The sequence below is a fragment of the Zonotrichia leucophrys genome, chromosome 8 (assembly GCF_028769735.1).
Source record: "Zonotrichia leucophrys gambelii isolate GWCS_2022_RI chromosome 8, RI_Zleu_2.0, whole genome shotgun sequence".
Classification (NCBI taxonomy): domain Eukaryota; kingdom Metazoa; phylum Chordata; class Aves; order Passeriformes; family Passerellidae; genus Zonotrichia; species Zonotrichia leucophrys.
In genome coordinates this window covers 12867891-12883797 of record NC_088178.1, presented here as the reverse complement: position 1 = coordinate 12883797, position 15907 = coordinate 12867891, and the positions used below count along the sequence as shown (strand labels likewise).

The following is a 15907-nucleotide window of genomic DNA, read 5'->3' as shown; positions in this document are numbered from 1 at the left end:
AGAGGTTTCCAAATGACATGATCTGTGCATTTGTGAGGGATGTTGTATTAATAGGGTTTGGTCCTTCTATGGGTCTTTTTGTTTTAAAAAGCTCTGAAGTCAGGTTTTTCACTACTGTAAATTTTACACAGAAGACAGATCCAGACTACCAGTGACAGAACAGGAATGCAAAGTCAGCCAGATGGTAGAGAATCTTTGCAATGCCAAAAAATTTCCCTGCAAACAAATTATTCTTACTAGTAGAAAAATACCTCTACAAGTAATGCAAAGGATCATAGTGCCAGTAAAGAGGCTTTGCTTCTTCAAGAAACAAGATGATACTGCACGATCCTGGAAAAATCACTTATAGCTTGAATTTTAGAGGTAGTAGGTGATAAACTTTAGGTGGGTTTGAAATTTTTTTTAAGAATTACATTTAGTCTTCAGCGCTGTATTTTCATTGTTAACCCTATGCTTTAGATGCCTCCTCTTAGATAATTTTTATTGGACTTTATTTCCTATTCTTACTTAACTTGTTGTCCACTTTTTAATTGGGTTTCCAAGAACTGTAGACATATCTGAAAGTTAGGCAGTTCTCCCTATGCCCCAATTACTCATTCACCTGCATAATGGTGATGATCTGCTCCAATCTCTCCTGACAATTAAAAATACTTAGGAACAATCTCTGTTGTGTATTTCTACAGAACCCAATGCAATGGGCTGCTAACCTGGCTGTAATGTCACACAGTTTTTCAGATTTGCATTAAATCATTTCTATACTGATATAAATTTCTACTCAGATATACAGGTAAAAGGTGAAGGCAGAAATATTCTGTATTGCCCAAGCAAGATTTCAGTTTCCTCTGCACTTAGAGAAATTGTAGAGAAAGGAATTGAGTCTTGTATGACATACAAAAGGAAAAAGAGCAGACATACAGCCTTAGAGGCCACTAAACACCAGAAGCATAGAAGAGCACAGGTACATCTTCTTTTTACTTTAAGCATTAGGGGGAAATATCTTTAACCCAAGCAGAACATATTTGTAGCAGAAAAAATAATTCAAGAATGCACTGCATGGGGACTCTCAGCCATATCACAAATACTGTCAATGTAGAATCTCAAAAACTACCAGGAAACCACACTGCTCCCCACCTATTTCAGTGCAGAGCTGTGCTCCCTAAGTACTAGCTAGTCCTCTGAAATACATACACTGAACATTCATCTTAATAAATAGCATATTTCAACTATTTAGAAGCTTACCAACAGATTTTACTTTCCTTAGAACTCAAAAAGCAAAGGGTTTTCAAGTTAAACTTTGGTAATTCCACTCATGATTAGAATTTTTCATTTATATTTTGAATCAATGTTCATTTTCTTCATATGCACTTGAGCACTCATGCTAGGTAAACCAATGATTAGTTCCTTCCCTCTCTAAAATTTCTGTGTCAAACTCCCCCAGTCTTTGTAAATTGACACAGCGGTTTAACAAACTGCATGAAGCAAGAGACAGATAATTGTTTTAAAGAAAGAACCATTTAAACCTGACAATTCATACAATATGGGAAAGTTTAATGTGGTTATTAATGGATTTCACAGGCTGAAAAGCTCATATTGTACTGTGAAACTAGATTATGATAACCCAAATGCAATGATATTTCTAAAATGTCTGCTTTGTTATATTCATAAAAAATTGCTTGAATTATAGCAAATTTTCATTAGTCTCATATAGTTGTCTAAAAAGGCTATTCTGTAACAAAAATTATATAACTTGCATATTTAATGCGCATATTGAACACACTGAATATGCATATGCTTAACAAATTTACTACTAAATTTACTTTATTGTTAACATAACTATTTTTATATCTACTATTGAATAGTCATACCTATCTAATGAATGTTACACTGAAGTTCCACACTACTGTGGTGCAGTGTTAAGCTTCAGAAACCAAGCACTCATGCAGAAAATCCTCAGAGTTCAGGCTGAATGGTCAACTTTAATTCTGCCTATTTGCAAACAGGGTAAAACTGTCTTTATGCAGCTCAGCCAGCTTGTGTGGCAGTATCTTGCCATCTGGAATTCAGTGGCAGTTTTGCATATTAAGGCTGGCAGGGTAACTGTGTGAAAATAGCAAACTGCTTTAATGCATTTCAAAGGATTTTTACTCACCTCATGGTGAAGTTTCCCTATACTGTAAGTCACTTAATTAAATATCACTGAATTCCTCTGTATAAATCCTTTGGTGGCCATAGATGAGCAACTGGCAAGCAAGTGTTCAGCGGCACATTACATTCAACTGTCCTTTCTGCTTCTAATCTCTTCAGACTATGTTCAGGATGCAGGCAAAATTTAATACTATTACCCTTCTCTCCACTTTTCCTTCAAAATCATGATTTCTTTCTTGCTTGGTGTTTGGATGGGCTTTTTGTTTTGCAGGGCTTTTTAACCAAGAACCATTCAGGGAAATGAGACCAAATGATGAATTTTGAAGCAGAGCCTCTCAGTGAAAAGCCTCAGTCATCATCCTCATGTCTGCCTTTCCTTCTGGCGCTCTCATACACAGATTAATAACAGACATTAATAACATTAGGCATTTATTCCTTAACTTTTTATCAAATATGACACGATTATCATTACTTCACTATCTAGAGCGTATTCAAATTAAATCCACATTGAATCTGTCCACTTCCTATTCCTCATGACCATTAGAATCCTCCAAGAGGATATCCCAGTTTATAAAACATGAAGTGAGTTCCAATTTGACCAAACCAGGCAATCTATTCAGCCAAGTTCCAACATCTGAAAAAACGCTCTCTTGAATCACACATTTGTAACATATTATAGCTCTCCTATTTGCATCACTTCACTGTGTAAAGGTGTGAGTGCACTTGCTCAATGCTCTCTACAGCATAGTTCTCTACAGTATGAAATCCAACAGTTTGTTGCATTCCCTATTGTAAATAAAACATCCTTTCACTGCAAAAGGGTCATGTTCCAAAATATTCAACAAGGAGAAAAATTCCAAAATATATAAAAATAATTCACAACATGAGTTTATACTCAGGTTCCACAACATGCCCCACTTGAGCCAACTACAGTGGTTTCAATTGTTGAGAAACTGATTCCAGTTTAAATTTCCTGGAAAGTCTTAGCCAAATCATTTTAGCAGCTTTTGAGAATGCAGATAGGGAAAAGCTTATTGTTAGCCTCATGTAATAAAATCCTGGTTCTTTTTTTCACTGTACCACTCTTGTATTAGAATGTTTTGATGAAAAGATGTGACATTCGGCAAAGAGAAGCAGGTGACTCAGAGAAATGCATTTTGCTAACCAGATGAAAATAATTTTAAGGCAAAGTAAGCATGACTTAAATGAGTCCAAAACATTTTAAACCATTAAAACAGGCTAGAACTGATATTCAGAATTTTTACCTCAAATTCCATACAATTTAAAGTACATAAAATACCTAATTTCAATCAGTGTGGCACTTAGAGGTATGGTTTAGTTGACAAGGTGTTGTTTGGTCAAAGGTTGGACTTGATGATCTCTGAGATCTCTTTCAACCTTAATGATTCCATGATCCCTGGCAGTGTTCAAGGCCAGGTTGGAGGGGTCTTTGATCAACCTGGTCTAGTGGAAGGTCTCCTTGCCCAAGGCAGGGGAGCTGGAACTAGACAATCTTTAAGCTCCCTTCCAACACAAGCCATTCTTCTATTCCGTGATTGCTTAAAATTATTTTTAGACTATGACAATGTATAACAAAATAGTAAATAGACTGAAAGATCAATCTCAGTGTTAAAATGTAAAGTACTTTTGTCTAATCCTACAAAATGAGACTATCAAAACATACTTTGTATATCCAAGATATACAGAGAAGGACGCATTTCAGAAGGACATACAGAAGGACAATTTAACCTTTTAGTAATACGAGTTTTGACTTGATAATTAAATTCTTTATATTCTTCACATATAATGCTTGGTTCCATGCTTAAAAGGCTCTAGAAATCAGCTTATCAGTAAGGTTTACAGTTAAACATCCTTCACTAAGGCAGTGAGATACCAGTTACTGACACAGACATTAGAATCTAGCTGGGATTAATTTTAGAGTGAAATGCATCAGTATACACTGAATTGTTATCACATTTTACTAGTGCACAGACAGTAGAATACAGGCAATGAAATCAGGAACATTTAGGAACTGGTTTTACTAGTTTCACACTTTCCCACTGGTTTCCATGGATATTTATCTGTAGGCTGGTTTACATTAATATGAGACAGTGGAATATTTAAAGAAGAAAATAATATTCTGCACATATTTTAATGCAAAATAAAGCAAATTGCATGCACAGTAAGCTGTCAAATTACATGATCACCCAATTAACTCCATTTAATTACAGTGGATAGCACAGGACGCTACATGAAGAGTTTTTTCCACAGACACATGCTAGTTATGAAATGCTCGTGACCTTCCTTCCACAACTTAAGAGCTAAAGTTGCAATATTTCAAAATTGGAAATGGAAATAGGTGAGTGCTTACAAAACTAGGCCACAAACATCTTATTAAAGACTTTTAAAACCTCCAATATTTTAGTCTTAAGACACCCCATGGATCTAGGACACTGCAGAGTCCAAATCTCAACATTTCATGAATCCCACCACTAAATGGACTTAGCAACATTCATGTAAATGCATTAAAAACCAAAAAAATGCTTAACATCTGTAAAACAAGCTGCAGGGAAGTTTATATAACTTGCCAAAATATCAGGAAATCTTTCAGCATTGGCCAGAGAAATCAGAAGTCCTCAGACTCACCCCCTGACCTCTTGTAGAAAGCTACACCACTCCCTCCATACAAGCCTGAAATTTTATTTATAATTATCATGGATTTTAACAGGACTTAAAAGATATAATTACTTAAAGATGCATTAAAATTAATGCTGAAAAATAAAGGACAAATATTTGTCCTTCTGTCTTAGCTCCCCAGAACAACCCTCTCTTGCAGATGCAGCTCATGTATCCATACCTGTGGTGATGCCCAGCCTGGCATCTCAAGGCCATCCTACTGCAGGGGTGGCAGCCCCATGAGAGCCACCTTCTCCTCACAGCTGCACTACAGACTGACCAGAGCTGTCAACTGGCAACTCAAAGAGAAACCCAAGCCCAAGGGCACAGCGTGCCACTCCAGGGCAATCCCTCAAGTAAGAGATTTCTTCCTTGACTGTGGTGGGCTGAGGGAAGGCACTCAGGTCCCTCACCAGAACACTCCTTCCAGCACAGGTACTCTGCTGAGCTGTCCCTAGGTGAGCAGCAGGCCAGCTCATACAATCCCTCTTTTTCAGAAAAACACATATCAAATTTCTTTTTCCAATTTCTTTCTGCTGCAGCAGCAGTCAGACTGTATCTGCAAAGAGGAACAAATCACCCGAACTGCAACTGGCACAAGAGCCACAGTACTAAATGATCTAGTGTTTATATCTAGCATGCAGAGATGAAAATATTACATTTTCTATTTAGCTTGTGCTGCACCATTCAGAATGATTAAACAGAAACAGAAAAGAACCTTTATATTCAATAAAGTCTATCCAAAACCATAATAATTTGAGGGTTTCTTACTAATACAACAGCAGATAAGGTAATAGACCTCGCTTTTTCTCACTACAAGCTTGCAAACTTGTACTTGAGCAACCAGTGATTTTAGTTCATTTTGGGACTGACAGCCATATACCTCATGCTTATATGTATTGTCACTGCAATCTCAGTATATTTTCACTGAACTTGTGTTCAAAAAATGGATGTTGCCTGATTCTGGAGTACTTGGGCAAAGGAGACAGATAAAGGCATTAATATAATTTTGACCTGTGCAAGTAGCAGGTGTAACCTGAGCTTGACACTCGTCATTTATAATAGTGAGATTTACTCCATGTTATTCTCTAGATGCAACAGTTACCATGGTGACTGCATCCCAGTACACACATTCTACATCACAAATACAAACGGACATTTCCCTTTTTCCACTTAAACATTTAATTGTCAAAATCCACATTTTCTCAGGCTGGATTACAATTCACTTTGAGAATGAGCCAAACATAGTTACAAAACTATGAAAGGGCAGAAGGGAAACACAGGCAGCATAAGGTGCCATTTTTTTTTTTACTGTTCTACCGTATGCAAGACAAATATTTTACAATTAGGGAGCTTTATCTGCAGTATGAACAGATGATCAGTCATTGTTCAGAAGCACAAACGGGCACACATCATACCCACATATTTTCCATTTTAAATCCACATTCCTGCTTTACTGCAATTTTATCTATTATCTCAGCTAGCAGTTGTGCCCTTTTAATATTGCTCACTCTCATAATGCATCAAGTGTATGATCCTCAGACTAATTCTGAGGGAAAAAAAAGCCTAAAACTGGCTTCATGCACAATGGAGTTTTCAGTAAATAAGCCCCTGTGGGACAAATATTACACCATGCTTGAGAATCACCATGCAGCTCTCATTAAGACTAACACATGTTGCATGCCTAAATTACACAATTTGCTAAGTTACTTGTACAGGTAGAGCTGTGACCACACTATCTGGGCCAATTCTTGTATGAACACTAGCACCTTACAATTTTCTTCAATACTATAATCTATATTTTTATAATTATTTTTACTTGGAAGCACTCATACCATTATATTTTTTCAACTATACCTACTTTCACAGCAAAATTTAACTGAAAAGTTAAAATGTACTAATTGCAAAAGTGACTGCCTATTATTACTAATTAAGAGTGCTACAATACATACAAATTCTGTGTTAAACAGCAGTAAACCTAAAGGTTATTAACAAGAAATTTTTTCTTTTACATTTTTATATATTAAATGTGTAAAAACAGATACGATGAAAATACTAAAGATAATATTTTTTGAAATGTTCTTTTTTTGGACTGCCCTATAAAACTATATAACAATTTTATTCTGTTAGAGTTCCTGGAACTAACATAATTTAAACAAACTTGAAACATTGAAAACTATTCATCCTCTGCAGTTTTTGTATCCATCATTATGCTACCACTGGGGTTTTTTTAATAATAGATTTCTGAAGATTTCTGAAGAAAAATGGCAGATATTTAGCATTATCTACCAAGTCATCATTCCTCTCTATTAATCATAGAATAAGAGCTAAAAGAAGACACAAATCAAACTATAACAGATATTAATTTCATTCCTAAACAGTAATATTTCACTATTGTATTTATGATCTACTTGACAACTGTTTAATCTTTTTTGTTTGGTCGGTCGGTTTTGGGTTTCTGTCTTTGGTTTTGTGGGGGGGTTAAGGAGAGTAGTCTTCTGCTTTGCAACAAATACTAGCTTTTTACATATACAGAATAAAGGCCACTAGAAGAAAAGCTAATAAAAGTGTTTGTTGACTGATAAAGCGCAACTATACAACACACACACAGAACTAACACAGTTCAGTGTCTCTAGCCTCATCCTGTAAATGAGAACTTGGAACACACTTGTGTGTTCAAATCTCAAGAAAAACGAAGTGGATAACTACTGAAATGACAGAGAGGAGAGAAGATTCAGCAACAGCTAGCAGAAAACTTTATCAGGCACTCCAGAAGATTTACAAATCTCCTGGAGAGAAGAAAAGAGGGATACAAACAGATAAAAGGAGAACAGCAGCAGCAGGTAGTAATATCCAATCATGACCCACAGCCATTGAGAAGAGAGTGTGAAGTCTATGCTTGACACTAGAGGAAAATACTGGTCTTATAGACATCATCTGTTACTTCCGGATTGATTTGCATTTCTATTTTGGTCTGTTCTACAAAGCTGCTTTTTTCCAAGGCTTTGACTGGGAAAAAAATTTGACTGGAATTTTATGGTGTTTGTAAATAAAATCAGCCAAATGGCTCATGATACAGAACAGGGACACACACATTAGTTAAGGACTGTATCGAAATGTACAATCCTAACACATTAATATGCTGGTTTTAACATAGCCATAACTCCCTCACTTTTACAGAGGCCAAAATAATCATTTTTACAAAATTTTACTTTAGATAGATCAGATGAGGTACCATCTGAGACCTTGAGTTAGGTAAAAATTCTCCATGCCCTCAAAAGAAATTAACAAAAGAGTAATTGCCTCTGTCTTTCAGACAGAAATTGGAGCATTAAACCTACATAATCCCAAGCAATGCACAAGAAGCTCAACAAAAACCCATGCAAAGAATTTCTAATGTGAAGCAGCAAGTAACAACCTTTGCTTCAGTAGCCAAAACACGCACCTACCTTTATGAACTAATAAATTTACACATATACACTGTGAATCTTACCTATATAAATAGATACACATGGACACGTATTTTTGGTCAACCTCAAACTATGTATTTACTTCGGTTTGGAAAATAACTAAATACATTAAAAAGAAAATATCATCTGAAGTTTATCCTTTGTCTCAAAGCCAGCGCACAAACACACATTAATTCTGCTATAGAATCTATCCTATGCCCAGAACAGTTCTTCATCTCCTTAACATGCATTTACAGATACAGCTGCAACTGATCTTTTCCCCTATGCAGCCTACCATCTACTATGGAGCAACATCCACAATTTCACGTGAAATAAATTTTTCATTATAAAAGAAATTGTCTCAACTACCAGTATGTCTAAAGAATCATCTTGCTCACAAATAATGTTCCTTAGGTTCATATAATGTACTGCACTATGAAAGCATTTCTAGGCATTTGAGTGTGGTGTAAGAAAAAAGATAATTATTCCAGCCTTCTACACTTTAATTTTATTAGTATCAACTTTTCTCGAAAAAAATCATTAACAAAGGTAACCACAGGCAATACTCAGTAGTACATACAAAGAAATAAGATATTTGCAAGTCCTACCTCTGTAGCAAACTGCTGCAATCCACCAATATTAATTGGTCCTTCCTCAGTGGCATACAAATTACAGCCACCAACACAGAGATCTGATGTTGGACACACCATTCCACATGTCAGGCCAAGTGGATTATCAGAAAGAATCATTTTGGCAGCTCCATAGTAGTTCTGAAGGAAAAAGAGAAAGGAAGAAAGAAAAATGACAGTCACATACCAATGAAGCAAAAATTCAAACCTTCAAGAGAGAATTTTATTAGCCCCAACAAAATAATATATAAGCATATGTGTTAAATAACACTGACATTACTGAAATGTACTAATATGCTACGCAAAATCCCATCAAAGACACTGAGAAGAAAGTCAGCAAAAACTGTGGATTATGCAAAGGTAAACTTTTGCTTTTTAGCTTGCAAAATGGTTAAAAGCATCTTCAGTCTGAGGTGGTTGTAGGATTTTCAGTAGCTTAACAAATCTACCTTCAAAAACTACAACCGCTACATTATGTACTTGAAAATATTCTCTCCATTTCTAGGTCAATTGGGCACTAGCTGAGTTGCAGCCCTTGTTACAGGATGACCAGAAAGTGCCGGTTATATTACCAGTTCTTTAGAGCTCAGGAATGAAAATCTTATTTTACACATCTGCGCACACCATCTCTGTTGATATTCCTGTCCTTCCTACCAGACCAGTAGTGCCAATTTTCCCAGACACATGATGAGAAGACTTTCCATGTAGCCACCTGCAGATATTGCAGTACTGAATTCTTTTTGATCTTTTTTTTCTCAACACATACTGATCAGGGCCAACACTCTCCTGTTTCCTTAAATTATAAGCCAGGGAACTAATTAAAGATGTTACCTACAATTCACTACTTCAAAGATTCTCAATATTCAGTGGACTTCTTCAGAAAAGGAATAGTCACTAGCTATATGAGAACTAGCAAGGATTCTTTCCATACTAAAACCCTAAGGAATGGACTTTAGGAAGTTCCCAGCATCTGATGCCATGAGTAAACAACCTCTGGTGTTTATTTCAGCTAGATAATTGTCTTTAAGAAGAAGAATCAGAAAATTCCAGGAGTTACCCGAAGTGTCATTTAAAGAGAGAGAGCTACTGCTGACAGTTCTGCATCTACATTAATGAAATCATATTGTATACTTTGCCACACAGACTAAGAATCCATTTAGGAATAAAAAGAGCAGTGTCAAGATCTGACAATTTAACCAACAGTGGGTAACAAGAATTTGGTTTGGGAGGTTCAAATTCACTACAGGCATATTATTAGACTGAGCATGCAATTCTCTAAAGTAAAACCAGATCATACAGACACAAACAGGAATTTCCAAGAAAATGCCAACATTCAAGAAATGTATTTGTAAACATAACTGAACTCCTTGCTTACAGCTGGTGGTCTACTAAGGCACAGCACCAGCCTCTCTAATTCATCTGGAAACACAAACCAGCTGCCTAGACAGTATTAAACCCTATTGAAATTCTAATCCTGGCTGAACAGGCAACCCCTTTATACAACTGTTCTGAAGAACCTTCAGCCATTTCTCCTGTGGTGATTAGTAAGACATTTTATTAGCCCCAATTCTCATTTATTCCAATGTAAAGGGGTATTAGTTAAAATGGAATTGTACATATTAGCAAACAGTTTTGTTCTTCCAGATTATTATACTCTTTTGATATCAGAGATCATTAGGGATGCTTAAAAAAATCTGTAAAGAAGAAGAAACCTACAAGCTCAATTTGGCAGCAAATTAAAGAAGTCCAGCTATATTGGAGATGTCGCTGACACAAATTTGCAGACAGCAGAGGTGAAAATCAATGCAGGAAACACACATCTTTCCAAGCAGCAATGAGACCAGCCTAGTTACCCTGCAGCATCTTAAGTGGCACTAGATGCCTGTTCCTCAGGCAATTACATCTAGCCATTCCTTTCTTCTACTCTAAAGGAATAATTACAAATTAGTGCTGGTTATTTTTCTCACTAACTCAAAGACAAAATGGTTTTCAATGAACTTTTGTTCTCTTTTATGTTTCACACATATTAGACTTCCAGTTTTCCTTCCTATGTTGTCCAGTATCATTACATTTATTATCTTCAACTCTGACTCAATGGAAACAAAGCACATTTCTATTTAAGCAACTTCATTAAGGACTGTCTACATTTTTCAGCTTTGTAATTAAAATCTATATACAGACCTAGTTATTACGCCTATAAAGCAAAGCTGTTAAATATTCCTTTTTTTAAATTAATTTTCTTGCATATATAAAGTATATTCTCACACTTGAACTGAGCCAATACAACGTCAACACAGCTGGCACATGTTTCTTCTTTTGAAAGCTCAAAGGAAACTTTGAGCACAGCTATGCTGCAGAAAGACAGGGCACAACAGACTTCAGAGAGAAAGGCCCAGGGTCAGTAGGGGTATAGGACCAAGATCACAGTTTGTAAAGGGGATATCTAAGGAAATCTGTCTCAGAATGCCATACCAGAGTTTGGTAAACAGGAAGCTGGAACTGAAGACTTAATAGGGGTAAGGCCAGCTACTGCTGAACTCTTACTTTGAGAGAAACATGATTGAGTATATGAAGATTGAGACATAATTTGGAAAGTTTTGAGATATTGCTGTCATGATCATGAGTTCCTGCAGCTGTGCACTAATAGTGGCAGCATCTGAAAAAAAAGAACTGCATTCTCTTCAAACAAGAACATCAAAAACTACATAGTACACATTGCCATGCTAAATATTAAGACCTCAAATAAATTGCATCAACCGGTATGTATCTTCTAGTCTTAGCACCTAAAATAATTTTAATGATAAATTAAAAGACAGTCACATTTGAGAACAGCAGGGCAAGGCTTCACTGCTTCACTAGTGGGCTCCAACTGTGCTAACATGGGCACCTCTAGAGATGAAATGGAAGCACAGGTTTGGACTGGACTTGGTTTCAGGGTCTGCCAAAACATAACTACTCTGTGCTAATTTTACCATAGGTAAACTTACAACATTCTCTCAGAAGAGCCACAGTTCCCTTATTCGCCTTCTACCTTCCTGAAGTTCAGTGTAAGCCCTGTTCCCACCACCGCTGTTCCTGCCCCAGCGAAAGGATATTGCCATGTGCTGCCACCACAACCATGCAGTGCCTCGGGAGCGAGCCCACCTGCAAACCTCCTGCCTGCCAGGGCACAGTGCAGTGTGGAGGCTGGGCTCTGGGCAGGCTGCATGTGCGTGAGTTGCTCCATCTTTTTGTCATTCTATTCTATTCTATTCTTTCCTGTTCTGTCCTATTCTATTATTTATCCTATCCTTACTGTGAAATTATCTAACATACCAAAAAATTAGAAAAATGTTTTACAATACTTGACAAACACTGACAGATAAATTCAGTAAGTCTAGTAAGTTACACTGAGTGGTGTTATGCAAACTGTGCTACAAAACTACAAAGCATGGTAGTACAATAATAAATGAGAGTTTGTAGAATGTGTATATTGTCTTAAATGTTTAATTACACAAACATTTTGTTTATGCAGCTTTATCCTTTTTAAGCTAAAAGCATGTATTAACGATCATTATATTTATTAGTCACATTAGAAGTAAAATATTCATAGAATATTCACATTTAAAAAAAAATATTGATCACTTCATTTTACAAAACTAGTGTGTAGTAGGCTGCATATAAAATAGACATGCAGAGATGCAGACCTGGCAGGCTGGTAAATACGCACATGTTGTACATGAGAAAGGATCATAATTAAGGGAGGCTGGCTTCATTAAAATGACACAGTTACTTCAGCGCATAGAATAATGCAAGCTACCTTAACAGTTTGGAGTAATTTTTGTAGATGTTTAAATAATAAGATGACTCAGTTGGCCAGTTTCTTACAGACGTCACAGAGGAAGCAAGTCTAGAACTAGAATTCTGAATTTTTTAATGAGACAAATGTCTGCTCCTGCCTTTGTTCACAGAATCCTTTTTCCTGTGCATTTCCATGGAAATAAATTAATCTAACTGGATAAGTTGTTTTGTGGTTTCCTACAACAAAATGTCAATAAATACTACATTGCTAACATAGGGAACAAAAAGAAGCCTTAAACAGATATCAATAATCAGAAGAAAACAGCCAGAAGAGGATTTCCACATGCATCATTTGGAAGCATTATATAATTTGCATGCAAATTAGACTGTTTTTTACTTGAAAAAAATCTATTAAAACACATAGGATCAATACAGAGAGACCAGAAGAAATTGTATTTACTATCAGGAAATGCATACAGCATCCTTTCTTTCAATTCAATTCAAGAGTTTTTTAAATAAATTCATTATGCATCAGGATGTTTTGATATTGCAGTTTTCTAAAAAAAGCCCTAAAGAATCTGCATTATTATGCTTTATGTAATAAAAATTAATACACTGACTTTATCAGAATTTGGAGACAGTATGAATAGTTTAAAAGGAAAGAAGAAAACAGTCATATAATTTCTTTTTCATCTAGATTTAAGTTTAACAAAGGGAGACCTAGCAAAATACATGGAAAAATATCACCACCTCCTATTCTAGTTCATGTTCTACAATGGCTTTAAAATTTACTCAAGATGTATTGGATTAAAACATTTCCACAGACCGAAGAGTCACTTTTTAAAGTACGTTGTTATATAAGGAGCATTTTTCACACTGACACACACCAGTTCAAATATAACAAGAAACGCCCTCAGTCTGTCAGCCCCCCCAAATATCTTCCAAAGAAGAATGAACAAAACATAACAGCAACTTATCAAATCATACATATTCTATATTATAATGCTGACGATTTTTAATCAATCCAGAAATCTTTCACATCATTTGACTTGTGTCATCATAACAGGACTGTAATTCACACAGTGTCACTATCTTTTTATGAAAAAGAACGGAAGAAATATCTTGTACTGTCATTTTGTCCTTTGTAGTCTAGAATGTGAGAGATTCCTTAATTGACATAGTGTCATCGCAAAAGTCTATTCTACATAATTACACTACGGCGACTGAAACCAGCTGTCAGCCATTCCATTACACTAAGTACAAACAGACATCTCAAGAAAAGTCACTGTTTCATGTGCATCAATTTAACATCATTCCTCATTTTTCTTTTAATTTTTTTTTCCTTACTATTTTATTTAGTGACTTGGAGTATACTACGTTTAACAGAGAAAGTTGAATAAATCAGCACTTCTGAAAAACCCGGGGCCTCAAAGTAGTACTTAAAGATTAATTTTGATTAATATCTGTATATAATTATTACCAGTCACCTAGCAGCTTTCTGACTTCCACAATCCTTCATTGTATTAACAGTACCCCACCTACAGTATTTTACATGTGAACTGTGACTCCTCGTTTTCTACAGTCTTTGCAATGGCATATAGATGTCTTTTGTTAATTTTGTGTTCCTTTGGCACAGAAAAAAACCCATCATTCTGTTTTTCTCACCTGTCATAATCCTAGGTCTCTCAACACCTTTTCTCTGTGGCAATCTTCTCTTCATTTATTTTCTCTTAGCAATTCCACAACTTTTTGTATCTTCTTTTCCTCTGTCTACACACTTTTCATTTTCCTTATTTCTAGTGCATTACCACACACAGTTTCTTTACTCCCTCAATCTCCCAAACTTCAGATTTGCCTTATCCCTTTGGGTCCTTCTCTTTCTTCCAGTTTGTTTCCTCTCTCATTTCTCCTTTGAAAAAAACAATTTCATTCTTGAAAATCCCACACGAATTTCCTTTGATTTCATTTAAACCTAAAGATTCCTCTGAAATCCTAAAACTTTGCCCTGGGTTCCACAAGTTTCTCCGTACTGCTTCCGACATTAATTTCTCCCTCCTCCGTTTCCCTCCCAGTGTTCTGCACAGCCCAGGGACAACCTTTTATTCAGAGGGCAGCATGGCTTTGCTGATTTTGGGGATTGGGTTGTTTTTTGAGTTTGTTTTCCAATGTGGAGTTTTCATTTCATTTGGGATTTTTTTGGGGGGCACTGGGCTCTTTGTTGTTTTTGCTCTTTTTCTAATGTTGGCCTCCATATAGTCTGTTAAATAAAGTTGATGTGTCAGTGCAAACCATCTTATCTTTATCATTAAGGCATGTGGGAGAAGATGGTCCTTCAGAACACAGAAAAAGCTGTAGAGTCAATGTCAGAAATCACTGTATTAATGCATGGCTTGAAATAAAATTGTGAGAGCTAGTCACAGAGGGCTACAGTAAAAAAAGTGAGTTCTGTGAGTACAGATAACAAAAAAGATACTTCTGTACTCCCAGTTCTCCATTACAGACTGAGACTGTAAAGGCTGAGTCATTCATTCCTTATGCCTGTGCTGTGTAACAAAAGTTGATATCCCTGTGTGCACTAACATTGTCTTTCAATGCTACTACTCAAACCATAAACGATCTGATAACAAAAAGCTCCAAGACTCTCCCACTGAGCAGTTCAAAGGTAAAGCATGTGAGGAGCTGCTGCTTTCTAAAGGGCTGCTTCTCTGGCACAGTTTTGCTGAACAGGAGAAAGGCTGCATACCCTACAAGTGTTCAGGCTGAGAGATGCTTCTGGGAAATTGTGGGATTTTCTGCTGCTGTAAAACATTTGCTTGTGCCAGTCCTAAAGGATGACAAGTGCTAAAGCTCCATTTTACAAATTCCTTCTTGCTTGACATATCAACGCAGGGAAAGGAGAGCATAAAATCCTAAAATCATTCCTGGTACTACTTCAGGGCTGGGGGGAACAGCTTCTCCTGCAGCAGCTGAACACATTTGTACTTTCTTTAGTGTATTTTTTCTTTTTAAAGAAATAAACAACTATGACAGCACTTGTTCCTTATAAAGCAAGAAATACTGGTTTTGCAATGTGGTGGTATTTAAAGAGGACAGCTGGAAGTCAGAATTCTTGTTTGCCCTCTTCTGATGTTTGGAAACAAAAATAGTAACACGGTGAATGTAAAGTCTGATCTCTAAGACGCAATTGCAAGCAGCCTTTATGAACTAAGAAACACGAACTGGGAAGAC

At 36.3% G+C, this 15907-nt stretch overlaps 1 protein-coding gene across 6 annotated transcripts in view; it reads right to left on the bottom strand.

Moving 5' to 3' along the window:
* The window catches only part of DPYD (dihydropyrimidine dehydrogenase), a 339434-nt gene that overhangs the window by 221060 nt on the left and 102467 nt on the right, over positions 1-15907 (bottom strand). For all 6 annotated transcript variants that reach the window (XR_010441181.1, XM_064719595.1, XM_064719591.1 and 3 more), the window contains one exon: positions 8879-9040. Coding sequence is in view for 5 of the 6 variants with exons in the window: in XM_064719595.1 (XP_064575665.1) it covers positions 8879-9040 (162 nt within the window). In the remaining variant the exon portion in view is untranslated. The remainder of the gene's footprint in view (positions 1-8878; positions 9041-15907) is intronic.